Genomic DNA, 15,445 nt, shown 5'->3' with positions numbered 1-15,445 from the left:
TCCCATTTGGTGCTGGACGCCGAATATGTCCTGGGTTGCCATTGGCGACCAGGATGGTCCATTTGATGCTGGCAGCATTGATTCACGGGTTTTGCTGGAAATTGGAAGACGGAATTTCGCCTGAGAATATGAATATGGATGAGAAATTTGGGATCACCTTGGAGAAAGCCCAACATCTTAAGGCAATTCCAGTTCATGTCTAATGTAACCATCCCAGTAGCACATGAAGAAGTTTATATTAAGGAATGAAGTTGAAGAAAAAGCAGTAATAATATGCAGGAAAACTATCAATTGTAACTGAATTATGGCATCAGCCAACTTTAGTGTTTGGAAAATGAAAGACTTTTAAGACTTGATTTGGCTGGTTGGTTCAATTCCTACTCAAACTGAAGTAAATGTCACGCCCATCACTAAAAGATGAGTAACTGTTTTAACTCCCTGGCCATCTATTCTCATCTCATTCTTCTCTACTAGCTGCTGGAGATTGTCTTGATAGCCACGGCACACCGCTCTTGCTCTATCCCTTTTCATCTACACCCCACCTACGCCACTGCAATGAAAACCATTCTTTGGAGTATAAGTACTAATATATGAAAGTGTAAAGCTAGTATTATATTGGGGTGAAGGGAAAACATGATAAATAAACTAGAAGGAAAAAAAATCTGAGAAATCGTAATGTAGACAACTCGTAGTGTCGTACACCTCGCTAGTTGCACCTTATAAATAACGCGCATGTAACACGCTGGTAGAGGTTTTGATTATTCGTCACTACTACTTTACGTGCAAGAGGCCCGTCGTTTAAAACTAAGAGCTAGTGTGTTTCTTTTCTTACTCATGTAACTACTTCACAATTAAAGTGTCCTAATTTTTTGTAAGTCAAGGGTAGTGTAGTTATTTTATTACTTCTTATTTAGAACATCCCAAAAAGAAAACGAGGACAATATAAATGGAATGTAGGGAATACATTTTTTCAACTAATTCTCGCCTATCTTTTAGACAGTTACGTCCGCGAACGTTCATGCAATTGACCAAGTAAACTGCTCTTCATTGTTGTATAATTATAATCTGTGTTGTAAACATTCCCTTCTGGTCACATTGACAAGAAAATCCTTTACACAACAAAATCCCTCAACAATTTTCCTCCTTCAGTAATTAACCAAAAAAAGGATACAATCCCATAATTACCAAATCCTCTTAAAAAAGTAAGAAACCAGAACGATCTGCTCATAAATAATTTTTATCACTACCTTTCTTTTGTATTTTTCAGATGAAAAAAAGAATTATACAACTAGGTTAAGCTTCGTTTAAAAGCCTAAAACATTAACGTACGGACTAAAAAAAATATTTAATATAATCTCAAGAACTCTGTCCAAAACCCAAAAACAATAAGAGACCGTATCTCCGTATGGGAGTAGCACTAGCAGAACCCATATTAGTCTCAACAGTAAGATATGAGACCATCTTTTTTTCTCGTAGTACTCCCGATGACAACTAAACAAAAATCAAACTCAAGCTCTGAGTACCATCTCCAGAGACTTTACTGGCCAAGTTAGCAAACATAAACTGTCTTTTAAAATAATAAACTGATTATAAAAAAGAATGTTTGATTAGACAGAACTTCATTACTACATTATTCACTAAATCTGGAAGATTTTCAATTGTATCGAGTTGATTCTTATTTTTTTCTAAAGAACGTCGACATCAACTTGACAATACAAAAAATCAGACAATATTATTATTTCAAATATACTATCTCCACATAGCAGCAATAAATTACACAGCAAGACACTAGTAACTTGTTCAAAGGGTCATTCAGAAATAGCTTCTTTACGTTGAAAGCATAGAGGTACCAGTACCACTACATACATCCGACCTCTTCCCCCTTACCCTGCAAATTGCAAAAGCCATTTTTTGTATATTATGATAATAAGATGGATATCACTAGAAAGTCGAACATTTTAACTTGTCGTGATAAAAGGTCTACTAGTTTCTTTGGGGACTTCAGTTACTCTTTGCTCATCCACATTTACATGCATGTATTAGGCCCGAACCCAAGAAACATAGTCTGTAACCAAAAAAAAAAACAGAATTGAGTCTGCCACTAGCCCACTCATTTACACATTCTCTTTGGGGCACACCCCACACTGTCAAATATGGTTTCCACCTACGATTATGATATTGATAGTCAAAATCGATCTTGATCGTTTGTTTCAGCATAAATACGGAGTATGGTTTATGCCATAATATGAAATCAAATAGTCAACACTACATAAAGGTATTGATCAGGGGTTAACGTGATACTAATTTAAGGTTATATATAATATCTATGGCGAAGCTACGGATAGTGCTTTAGAATTCGTCAAAAGACGTGAATCGCATCTAGGTGACTAGCTGCAAGACGCGAAAAGAAATGCACACAGGACTCAGGAGGCCCCGTTGTTGCAAACAATTCATATTTTCAACAAAAACAACATTGTGCAACAATAGTCTTTTCAACTCTCTGGCTGCTGCAAATATAGTAGGCAGTGCTTGGCTATTCTGTCTGTGCAGGATTTGGTTATCACATCCCTTATACACCCAGGTTAGCAAATGGTGGCTTCAGTACCCCTTCTCCTCTGCCAGGATCAAACAACAGGTTGCAGCCAGTCTCCTTGCTTTGATGTACTCTCTTTGGTGGGCACGAAATACGTGCAGACTTCAGCATTGTTTGCAGAAGCCAGCAGTTCAACCTTAAGGTGATGGTTGAAGCCCAACTATTATAATTATTCCTATTACGCTCCCTCACTCAAATGCCCATTGGGCTGTGGTTAGTTGTGCACCGGCTCCCCCGTACCGTGTGCTGGAATTACACTTCGAGAGTTATTTGGTGATGGTTGAGGCCCAACTATTATAATTATTCCTATTACGCTCCCTCACTCAAATGCCCATTGGGCTTGAAGAGTGGTTAGTTGTGCACCAGCTTATTAGACTATTAGGCCCATTAGGGCCGGCTACCATTAGGGTTTACCGTATTAGGGTTTGGATTTCGGTACTATAAATACATGTATTGTTATCATAAGATTGACAACAATCAATAATACAATTCTCCCCTATACAATCGTCTCCCCCTTATAATCTTAACATGGTATCAGAGCCTCTTTCCTGAGAGGACTCTTAAAATCGCTTCCGCCATCTTGCCGGTGAGCGAAAATTCATACGCTCACCGACGGGATTTACAATTGTCTTTAATAAAATCTCCTTTAATATAATTAAAAAAAAAATCCGGCGGGATTTACAATTGTCTTTAATAAAATCTCCTTCAATATAATTAAAAAAAAAATCCGTTTTCATGCATTCTGTTTAGTTGAATGCATCATGTGAAACCATATTCATTCTTATGCATGCCGTGAGGACCTTTCAATAAACAAAGCAAAACACCCCCATCAAATACCTTTAATTTGAAATAAGCCTTATGATGAGGCACGATAAAATGGAGTTAAAATTCTTCTTTTTTGAAATTTGATTTAATGTCTTCCGTTTCGATTAAGGTGGTAAAAAAATTTACTGGCGAGTTGTTACGCATTTAATTTTGGGGTTCGAAAAACTTAGCGTTCTCCAAATATTGAAATTGACGGATAATTTTCTGTTTTACTTAAATTTGTTTAGGTCCGATTAGTGTTCCTAACAAATTACTTGATATCCGACAAGTCCGAAAAACTTAACGTTCTTGTTCGAAAAATTTCTAGCGAGTCTTTATACTCGTTTATCTTGCCACTTTTCGAAGACGAAGATGATTGATGAGGATCGAAAAAGATGAAGATTGAAGATTTCATTTTTTCTTTTTATATTTTGTCTTTGTATTTCTCCAATCGTAAAGTTCGTACTACGTACTGTCTTTACGATTGCGGGAGGGTATTAGGCTATTAGGCCCATTAGGGCCGGCTACCATTAGGGTTTACCGTATTAGGGTTTGGATTTCGGTACTATAAAAAAGTTCGTACTACGTACTCTCTTTACGATTGCGGGAGGGTATTAGGCTATTAGGCTCATTAGGGCCGGCTACCATTAGGGTTTACCGTATTAGGGGTTGGATTTCGGTACTATAAATACATGTATTGTTATCATAAGATTGACAACAATCAATAATACAATTCTCCCCTATACAATCGTCTCCCCCTTATAATCTTAACATAAGGCCCTCAAGGATGACGACATGGAGCTCTTAATCTGTTCTTAGTTTACTTTCTCTCTAGTCTGAGGTATGTATGCTTAAGTTGAAATGTATGGCTTCGTTAGCTAGTGCGCTTTGATTGTAAAACTTGAATGGTATTTTTATTAATATATGCAATGGTATTTTTATTAATATATGCTTACCATTTTCACCAAAAAAAAAACTCTCTGGCTGCAAAACACATGCAACTCAGTACATGTTAAAAGTATTCAATTCCTAGTACTAGTGGCGGACCTAGGATCTCCGAGGTGGTGGACACATTTTTTTCCAAGGTCGTCTAGTTCTTGTACTTTTTCTTCTATTTTGGGAATTTTATCTTCAATTTATAGTAATTTTATACCACATAATTGAAATTGCTTTAATTTTAAAAGAAAACTATAGGAGAAATTGATGGTGGTTGAAATACAGTTTAAATAAGATAATAATTTCTCACTTACCATAATTAAATTTTTACGGGTTGTGGGAGTAGTTAAGTCTAGTAAAAATTTTCATTTCCGATAAATACTTGATGATTAAAATTGTCTATCATTTAACAATCACAAAGAGAAATTGATGGCTATTGAGATACAAAGTACGGTTTAAATAAGTTTTTGATTTGCTATATGGTTAACTTTAGGGCTGTGGAAGTGGTTAAAAGATGTTATTCTTCCATAAAAATGACTTGGGTTCAATAACGTAAAAATAAAACGCCTCCAACAAGAATTAAACCTGGGCTTGGCGTAAGTAGAGCAAGTGCCTTATCACTGGACTAACTTACATGATTATTAGTGAGTAGTGACAGTGTAGCGTATTTATTGTTTGTCTCGAAATTCAGCAGTAGGCGCCCGTACTCTTAATTTTTTTTTCTTGGGAAGGGGGGAAGGCACTTGTCCCCACGGCCCCCACGTGGGTCCGCCCCTGACTCCTACTCTATAATGGAAGGCACAATGCCACTACTAAAATTACTAATGCCACCCATGTTTATGAGACAGTGAATAGTAACGTACACTTCAACTTAGCTTGTATTTTTGTGACATTAAACAAAAGTGTAGAGGCATTATCATTTCCCTCTATAATGCTCACGTTGTGCATTCTTCGCATTCATCAACAAAGTTACGTTACAGTAGAAACAAATTCTGGCAAAGTAGGCACAGAAGTAAATTGCTATTTCAATAGTGTTTTCTTTTAGTACAAATTAGCGGCCTTACACAAGATGTTTTAAAACCGGCTCTTTTAAGTAACTAACTTTTCATTTAAATGGGTCATTATGTGTAATTGATAGATCCGTTTTATATGTGTGTAAGGCGGTTCTATAGGAAAATATAGGCAAACAATGTTTTGGGTATTGTAGTCACAAGAAAAGCAAATACTCCGTAATAAGTAGTGTGTTTAAGAGCCAGTGAGTCAGGAGAAAAATGTCTCTACAATACATGCATGCAGGGATACACTAGACATAACAGCAGTGAAGTTCACAACAACCACATGTCCACAGGGACTGCCAAACACTAGTCAGTTATGACCTTTTAATTACAACAAAGTTTATTTTGAACACAATTACACAAATATAGGTTGTGTTGTCTCTTAAAATTAAGTGAAATTTGGGGAAAAGGAAATTAATTTAAATGTGAGATTGTTCGAGTTTTTAACTCTTTCATAATTACAACTAGTGAAAATGTAGAACTGAAAATGTGACTCAAAATCATGTGATCCCGATATATCACATCATTCCAGAAAAACCACTCCCTTTCATTCATTATTAATTTTCATGTCTCATTTGACACAAAAAGGGTTTCATGATTGCGATGCAAAATAAAATCAAAGAAAAGATATGAGATTCAAAATTATAATAGCCATAAAAAACAGACGAAAAAGGAAAGATTAAAGTAGCAAGTTCAAAAATAAAAATAAAATAATGAGCAAATAATTGGAAAGGACGAAGTTAAAATTGGATGGAGGAAGTATATTACACGACACTTAGGCTTTCATTGGCATAGTACACAAAGTTTGGTGATGATATAATGGGATGTCCATAAAATGAAAGTGATGGTGTGATTAATATGTGCTATATATGTTGATGATATAGTAGATAGAATTAGATGAACGTAACATTTATGCCATATATGTTGATGATTAAACTTTGTTGTTCTGTGACTCAATAATATGTGGTATCCAATCAAATTTTTCTCAAATAATAGAGTACTTTAATTGTTACGGAGTACTAGTGTAAATGTTAGTGAAACAAAAACATTTGGAAGAGGATTTTTGTCCCGTGAAAACGAGAAGTCTCCCAGTAAAATATCATAAAATGACCCCAAAAAATTAAAATCATCCAAATCCATAATTTTAAGAAGGGAAGAAATCACGAAGAATTATGCAGTGAGCTGCTTTATAAAGGTTATTATCTTTTTTTGAAAATATTTTTTATAGAAGGTTTTTTTGACAACAGCTGTAAATCCATAAGTGCCATATTTTAATATTTGATATTTTTGGACATATATACGCCTATACGGTCAAAGTTTAGAAACTTCACAAATTCTTAAGAGAGACGGTCTCTCAGGAGACTTACTAAAGAAACTTTGACCTCCAAAGAACAAATGGATAAGTTGGAGTTAAATGATGGAGTAGTACATAGTAGAGAGTATAACAATGGTAATTAATCGCAGAGGATCATAATTGATACTATTCCATGTTAAAAATAATTCTTGATTTATTTCCAACCGTATCACAAAATTTGAACGAATTTCCCCAAGTACTCCCTCTACATCAATCATTTGTTCATTTTTTTATTCTCACAAAATTTGATCGTTTCCCCAAGTACTCTGTATCAATCATTTGTTCATTTTTTTGGTTTTTATGAGGATTATTTTAAGTAAAGGTAAACAAATAATTAGGACCGAGAGAGTAAAATAGACTATGGTCACTTCATTTCCCATCAGATATGACTATAAAACAAGTGTGCATGCAACTCGTTTCATCAAGAAACTCACTTCTATCAATAGCTAAAAATACACACAAAATTTTGCACACAACACCAAATTGACATTAACAAAGATACTAAAACACAGTTCATGTAAGATGGATTACCTGACACTTGTGCTGTGTCTTCTACCAATATGCTTTGCAATCCACTTCCTCTTTTCAACAGCAAAGAAAGATTCCAGGGTGCTACCACCAGGTCCTCCCCCTCTACCCTTCGTTGGTAACCTCTTTAGCCTAGGCAACAAGCCACACATTTCCCTGGCTGAGCTATCCAAGACTTATGGCCCACTCATGATGCTCCGGCTAGGCCTGGTTCCAACCGTGATCATTTCATCATCAACCATGGCTAGAGAAGCCCTTCAAAAGAACGACATTTCCTTCTCTACCCGGAATATTGTTGACGCCCTTTGTGCATACAAACATAATGAAAACTCAGTAGCCTGGTTGCCATATTCGACAGAATGGCGAAACCTGCGTAAAGTCTGCAATTCTCAAGTATTTTCCACCAGTAGACTCGATGCCAGTCAAAGCCTTAGAAAAAGTAAGGTCAAACATCTTCTTTCCTATGTTGAGAAGTGTAGTGAGGCTGGTTTAGCAGTGGAGTTTGCACAAGCAGCCTTCACTACTACTCTTAATTTGTTATCTAGCACCTTTTTCTCAATGGACATGGGAGATCCTACGTCGGAATTTGCCCGTCAATTTAGAGTCACTATACGGGGAATCATGGAGGAAGTAGGGAAACCCAACGTGGTAGATTATTATCCGATATTTAAATTAATAGACCCACAAGGGATAAGACGACGCACGGAGTTTCACTTTGGGAAGATGATGGATCTCTTCAACAGCCTGATTGATCAGCGGTTGAAGGGCCAGAGACCAGCAGGGGCAACTAAAGATTTTGATGCTCTTGATGCATTGTTAGGCATTCATCAAGAAAAAGCTGAAGAAATACCAAAATCACAAGTTCCTAACTTGTTGGTGGTAAATAACTCTTCTTCCCTGTTAACAGGTCGTCCATGGTGTATACAGGTCGCATGATTTAGGGTGTTATAATTTCGTTATTTTGGGTCTGAATCAAATTTTTTTTGCCACTTATTAAGTAGACAATCTTAGGTATCGTATTTCAGGACAAGTCATGTCATTTGCATGGGGTTATTTTTGGATTTGGTGGTTTGGATCGGGTCATTTGAAGTCCAATAAAGTTCAGAGTTCAGACTGGGCACAGTCGGGTCATATCAATCAGGGTCTAAAGTTGATGTTAAGGGCCGTGACTTTGACTTGATCCCGTTTGGTGCTGGCCGAAGGATATGTCCAGGATTGCCCTTGGCAATTCGGATGCTCCATTTGATGTTGGGGTCTCTTATTCATGGATTTGATTGGAAGTTAGAAGATGGACTTACACCGGAGAATATGGATATGGAGGAGAAATTTGGCTTGACATCGGAAAAACTCCAGCGACTTCGTGCCATTCCGGTCCCACACCCTCTCTGAGGCAGAGTTGGATGCCTGTGAGTGTCCCCTAGATCAAATCATAAGTGAGATAGTTTCTATGAAATATTTAATCATGTAGTAATCGATAATGTAGAGATTATACAGGAATGAGTATGTAATTGGGAATTATCTAAGCATTGAAAAGAGCAGTGACCATAATGTTTTCATAAGTTACTGGTCTTGTATTTCTCTTATCTTTTATGTTTCTGAAAGATTGTATTTCTCTTATTGGTTAAGGAGAAATGTTGTTTTACCTTCTGAGAAAATAATTTATCGACATTTAATCAGCATGTATAGCAGACTAGCATAGTGAATCTAGAGGGTAGTGGGTACCATTTTTTTTATTCAGAAAAATGGCAATTAAGGAGTAACATTTATTTCTGTTTTAATAGGCCTATCTCAAAATTCTGGATCTTAATTTGACCCAGGTACATTTGGTCTACATTATATGCATTGTCTTAGGTCGTCACAAGGCATCGGAAATGGGGATGACTGAGGGCTACGAAGCATAGTTGCATAACGCCAAGTCTCACCAACATATAGCAATGATGTTTTATGTATGATATTGTTGAGTACTCATTGGATAGAAAATGTGATCGATGTATTCATAGATATCTACAAGTGAACCAATATATAATTTCCCCCTCGCATTTTCCCTTCTTTATTTATTGCTAAGCGCTAATTTGATAGTATTAGTTCAACCAAGATTATTGCATAAACAATAATCACTTGTTCAAGTAAGCTTGAAAGCGAAAAGAAAAAGAAAATCTTAGATTTGTTTATGGCTAGCAGATCTTAGAATAGATAATTTGATGGATATTATAAGAACCCAATTGTTTGTTATTTTACTTAAACCTCATTCAACCAATCAGTGACTAATTAATTATATGCTAACACAGTTCCATTTTGCTTTCTATACAACTTTGGCGGTACATTAATCAATCACTCACATTGACTTTTAAAGTTCAAATAATGTAGAAATTAAAACAAAAAAAAATGATAGTGACTAGAATATATGATTTTGCGTGCAATTAAAGATTGAATTAACAAAGGACCTTGAAAAATATCACCACAACAAATTCACATAAACCAAAAAAAAAAAAGACAAAGAAAGTGATTATTATGGATTACCTGAGCTTCGGACTGTGCATCCTATTAGCATGGTTTGCAATCCAACTCCTTTCAAGACCAGGGCGCAGTAACTCGAACACGGTGATTCTACCGCCAGGCCCTTCACCTCTACCTATCTTTGGGAATCTCTTCAGCCTTGGAAACAAGCCACACCGTTCTCTGGCAAAACTAGCTAAAACCTATGGACCCCTTATGATTCTCCAGCTAGGACGGGTCCCAACTGTGGTCATTTCATCTGCAGCTATGGCAAAAGAAGCACTTCAAAAGAACGATATTTCCTTTTCAAACCGAAACATTGTTGACGCCATTCGTGCTCTTAATCACCACGAAAACTCTGTAGCCTGGTTGCCAGCGGGGTCTAAATGGCGAAACCTGCGCAAAATCTGCAATTCCCGGGTTTTCTCTACTAGCAGGCTTGACGCCTGTCAAAGCATTCGGAAAGATAAGGTGAAACGTCTCCTCTCTTATGTTGAAAATTGCAGTGAAGATCAGGTAGCAGTAGATATAGGCCACGTAGCTTTTACTACTACCCTTAATTTGCTATCAAGCACATTCTTTTCAATGGATATGGGCGACCCCACATCTGAATTTGCTCGTCAGTTTAGAAACACTATACGGAGTATAATGGAAGAAGTGGGGAAACCCAATATTGCAGATTTTTTCCCCATACTCAAGAAGGTAGACCCACAAGGGATCAGACGGCGGTCAAGTGTGCACTTCCAAAAGATGGTTGATATATTCGAGGCATTGATTGATGAGCGGATTCAAGGCAAGAGGCCATCAGGGTCAATACAAGCAAGAAATGATGTTCTTGATGAATTAATAGGCATCGATCAAGAACAGGTTGAGGAGATTGAACCGTCAAAGATCCCTTTTCTGCTAGCGGTGACCACTTACTCTTCACTTCCATTACTCCATTGTGACATTTAAGAAACACCCATAATAAAAAATAAAATAATAAAATAATAAAACTTTTTTTCCTGTGTAAAGGGAGTCACTGGGCATTTTTTGATGTTGTGGGTTTCAAACTCAATTCATGAATGTCACTCCTCAACCTCAATGACTTCACCAGCTAGTGGGTAGTGAAATCTGTTCTTTTTTATAACCTTAACATCTCTTTTTTACAGGACCTATTTGCTGCAGGAACAGATACAACATCGACCACCTTGGAATGGGCGATGACAGAACTAGTTCGCAACCCACAAAAAATGAAGAAAGCACAACTAGAGCTTCAAGAAATTGTCGGAAAAGGAAACTCATTAGAAGAATGTGACATCAGTCAGCTGTTATATTTACAGGCTGTCATCAAGGAGACACTTAGACTTCACCCAGCAGTGCCATTACTGCTACCTAGGAAGGTTGATTTGGATGTTAAGCTCTTTGAGTTTACGGTACCCAAAAATGCACAAGTCTTAGTCAATGCCTGGGCAATTGGAAGGGACCCAGATATCTGGCAGAACCCTTATTCATTCGAGCCAGAGAGATTCCTTGGATCACAAATTGATGTCAAAGGTCATGATTTTGAGCTTATTCCATTTGGTGCAGGCCGAAGGATTTGTCCTGGGTTGCCACTAGCAATCCGGATGTTGCATTTGATGTTGGGGTCTTTAATTCATGGGTTTGACTGGAAGTTGCAGGATGGTGTTCTGCCAGAGGAGATGAATATGGATGAAAAATTCGGGATAGCCTTGGAGAAAGCTGAAAGACTTCGTGTCATTCCTGTTCGTGTCTGAGTTTTAACAGGCCGCACAAATCCCACTGCTTCTTGATAAGCAAAAGTACACAATAAAACGGAGGATTATCTAAGATGATATCATCTTGATTATGGTAAGTTGAACTTCAATTTGTAGTAGCAGTCTAACGGACAACATCACTCTAGCCCCACCAATGTTAATGTATTATACTTTGCTTTAAGTTTAAATGTTAAGACTGTAATTTCGATTAATAAAGTCCAGCCTAATGGACAATGTGACTCTATCCAGATAGACCGATAGTCCTGTTTTTGCCTTTTGGGGCTATTAAAGTCACCAACTTTATGGCGTCTTTGTGTTCTCTCTTCAGATGGTCCGGAGTCCTTGGCTCTCAGTCTCTAAGTTCATCTGTGAGGATGAGACTGACCGATCATTTGTCTATCAAAACTATAGCAAGATAGAAGTCTCTTAAGTCTTTAGAGGCCCCAAGATCTTAGTCATAGAAAATCAAGAAAAAACAATTACTGATTACAGATGGAGCACAACATACTGTCTACTCTAGTACATGAGCTAGTCTTACTTATCGTTGATTTTTTGAATTTCTAAATTTTGCATATCGCAGCTATATTGGTAATATACCTAATACTGGTCAATTTGCTATCAAGGGATAAATCGTTTTGCTCCAAGTCTTGCGTTCACGTTTTAAGTCCTACCATTTGTTTACATTATACAAATGTGCAACTGAGCTGGTTCTCTAACTAGTTGCACCCTGGGTAAAAGGTACTCTTTGTTTAGAAGTGTTGTAAAAAAATTCCTCTTTTCATACATTTGTTTTGTAAATGATTCACCCCAAAATTATATAATAATAATGATTTCACAGACATTATTTCAGAATTTAGGTATGACGGCTTCATGATTGGTGTATTAAAATATTAAACACGTTCCCCAAGCACAGTCACGGTATTTACACAAGTAAAAATTCAGATTTTTTTTTTTTTCAAACTACAGAACCGTCACTCAACAACGACAACAATTTTCATACGAGATTCACCCCGTGAAAAGAAAAATTTATCACAAACTACTATAGGAAATGCCGAAGTGGCAATTTAGATATTTTTTTTCCCCTAAATTCCCGGAAGAAGAATACAGGAACACCTTTTGTGTATTAAAGTTGGGAGGGAACCCAGCTTGCTACATAAATACTCGTATTATCGTATATATAAAAAGAGCCTTATTTTTAAGATTAAAGAAAAAAACACTGCTATTTAAGAATCATTAAACATTTTTACTATTTTATGAGTATCCCTTTTTTATATGCCTACCACTTCCTATCCATATTCCATAAGTCAAAAGTCAATACCAATCTAAGTATATGGCTTCAAGGTCACATTAATTAGACACAATATAAGAAGACAAGTGACAGAAAGCAACATTCAACAACAACATAGAAACAGCCATTTTAACATAGAGAGCAAAGGAGGCATATGGATTACCTGAGTTTTATACTGTGTCTTCTCTTAGCATGGGCTGCAATCTACCTCCTCATCTCAGCCACACAAAAAGATGACCAATCACATCCCAGGAAACTACCACCAGGGCCCCACTCTTTTCCCGTCATCGGTCACCTCCCTAGCCTCGCCAAAAACCCGCATACCGCCTTAGCCGAGCTTGCCAAGACCTATGGTCCACTTATAATGGTCCACCTCGGCCAGATTCCGACAGTGGTAATTTCTTCAGCAACAATGGCTAAGGAAATCCTTCAAAATAATGACAGTTCAGTGTCTAGCCGGACTGTCATTGACGCGGTCCGAGCACACAATCATCATGAGAGGTCACTAATCTGGTTACCGGATGGCCCAACATGGTATAACCTGTCCAAAATATCGACCACGAAGATATTTTCCGCAGCTAGTCTTGATGCTAGTCAGTGTCTGAGAAGCAACATTGTGGATGATTTGAACTCTTACCTTAAGAAAAGTAGTGAAGATGGGAGGGTAGTTGATATTGGTGAATTAGCATCAAACACTACCATGAATCTGCTATCTACTACTTTGTTCTCATTGGATTTAAATGATCCCTCAAATTCGGAAAATGCCAACATTGTTCAAGAGAGCATTCGCGGTATAATGGATTTATCCGGGAAACCCAACTTATCAGATTACTTTCCGATGCTCAGGAAGATGGATCCGCTTCAAATAAGGAGGAAGATTGGCGTTCATTTTGGAAAGATGATTGATCTCTTCAACACCATGATCAACCAAAGACTCGAAGGAAAGCGGCTGACAAGCTCAGTACAATGCAATGACGCTCTAGATGCATTGCTCAGTACAACTAGGAATGAAGATCAGATTGCCCAACCGGATATCCCACATTTGTTTACAGTAAGTACCAATCTATTATTTCAGTTTCATTTAGATGCGAATGATCAAATACACAACCGTAACATCAGTATCCCAGGAGTAAATCCCTAGCTATACGTGATATCCTGCGATCACACGCACACCGGGTCAACCACATTTTATACCATGGTGACATACTTTAGTCCAAAATATTCGAGTAGAAATCGTCCTGAGGGGTTCAAACCTTAGACGGAAAATCAAATTAGAAATCTTTGAAAACATTCACTGAGGCATTTCATCAAACATGTTATGCGCATGATTTACACAGGATTTATTATCAGCAGGAGCGGATTCAACATCAACAACGCTAGTATGGGCAATGGCGGAGCTACTACACAACCCGGAAAAGCTCCGAAAAGCAAAAAGCGAGCTCCGAAAAGTCATAGGAATCGAAAATCAAATACGAGAATCCGACATCAACCGCCTTCCATACTTAAACGCAGTCATAAAAGAAACCCTAAGACTACATCCATCAGTACCACTATCAGTACCCAGAAAAGCGGATACGGACCTAAAAGTATTCGGGTTTACGGTTCCGAAAAATGCGCAAATATTGGTTAACATATGGGCAATTGGGCGAGACCCGGATGTTTGGGACCGACCTGATGAGTTCGACCCGGATAGGTTTATCGGGTCGGGTAATGGTCGAGATTATGAGGTGATTACGTTCGGGTCGGGTCGTCGGTTTTGTCCTGGGCGGGTCATGGCGGTTCGGATGCTCCATTTGATGCTCGGGTCGTTGATTCATGGGAGGTTGAAGGTGGGTTTTCGGGAAAGGAGGTGAATATGGATGAAGAGTTGAAGTTTACGTTGGAAATGGCTCAGCGACTTTGCGCCATACCGGCTCATACACGAATTTGAGTGTTTTATGACTCGGATTTATTACGATGTTGGTCGGGAAAATGAATTAACGATAGTGTGGAACTTAACAATGGGTGAACGTTTTTTTGGATTGATAACGATTAACGAGAATAATGTAATAGGGTGACTTGTGGAGTTGTTTAGATTATTAGAAAACAATAAGCTTAAAAAATAAACACCAATTTTGATTGAATACGGATACTTTTCGTCACAAGTTGAAGACGAACTAAATGTCGCCATTTTAACGACAAAATGTGACCATTTTAATGACAAATTATTATAGCTTAGGAAATTGTTCTGACAACTTTTTAGGTAAAATGGTTACATTTTCGTCTTAAATGTGTCACATTTTACCCCGTCTTCAGCTTGTGACGAAATATACCCGTCACAAGCAAAACGCTTTGAAAAACAAAAGGCAACTGAAGATGTATTCTAACAATACGCTTAAACAATAGGGTTATGGCCTATGGGGTTGCATTAGAGTGGATTGACGTTTTAGGTGCGACTTGCGAGGCAGCAAGGTTTAGATCACAAGTGTCACTGATAGAGCCGCTAAAGACGATGGTGACTATGGGAATGTAGGTGAGGGCGGCAACGTGGGTTGGGGTGGAAAGGGAGATGTTTTGGGTGGTGGACCGATGGTTTTGGGGTAGGTAAATTTTGGGATAATCTCTCCATTTCCGTATATGGTTATACCAAACTAA

General features: G+C 37.7%; 3 protein-coding genes across 3 annotated transcripts; all 3 read left to right on the top strand.

Annotated features, from left to right (window-relative positions):
* The first annotated feature begins 7,039 nt into the window (after nucleotides 1–7,039).
* LOC141638422 (geraniol 8-hydroxylase-like) lies at nucleotides 7,040–8,915 on the top strand. The gene has a single exon (XM_074447830.1). The coding sequence runs from the start codon at nucleotides 7,265–7,267 to the stop codon at nucleotides 8,204–8,206; it is 942 nt and encodes a 313-aa protein (XP_074303931.1). The 5' UTR covers nucleotides 7,040–7,264; the 3' UTR covers nucleotides 8,207–8,915.
* Nucleotides 8,916–9,759: 844 nt separating this feature from the next.
* Nucleotides 9,760–11,767, top strand: LOC141638420 (geraniol 8-hydroxylase-like). The gene is made up of 2 exons (XM_074447828.1): nucleotides 9,760–10,675; nucleotides 10,918–11,767. Exons 1-2 carry the CDS (start codon nucleotides 9,782–9,784, stop codon nucleotides 11,521–11,523), a joined length of 1,500 nt encoding a protein of 499 aa, XP_074303929.1. The 5' UTR covers nucleotides 9,760–9,781; the 3' UTR covers nucleotides 11,524–11,767.
* Nucleotides 11,768–12,826: 1,059 nt separating this feature from the next.
* On the top strand, nucleotides 12,827–14,934 carry LOC141638421 (geraniol 8-hydroxylase-like). Its single transcript, XM_074447829.1, has 2 exons — nucleotides 12,827–13,862; nucleotides 14,149–14,934. Exons 1-2 carry the CDS (start codon nucleotides 12,966–12,968, stop codon nucleotides 14,662–14,664), a joined length of 1,413 nt encoding a protein of 470 aa, XP_074303930.1. The 5' UTR covers nucleotides 12,827–12,965; the 3' UTR covers nucleotides 14,665–14,934.
* The last annotated feature ends 511 nt before the right edge of the window (nucleotides 14,935–15,445 follow it).

Source organism: Silene latifolia, unplaced genomic scaffold, assembly GCF_048544455.1.
Source record: "Silene latifolia isolate original U9 population unplaced genomic scaffold, ASM4854445v1 scaffold_20.1, whole genome shotgun sequence".
Classification (NCBI taxonomy): domain Eukaryota; kingdom Viridiplantae; phylum Streptophyta; class Magnoliopsida; order Caryophyllales; family Caryophyllaceae; genus Silene; species Silene latifolia.
This window is presented reverse-complemented; position numbering and strand designations above follow the sequence as displayed.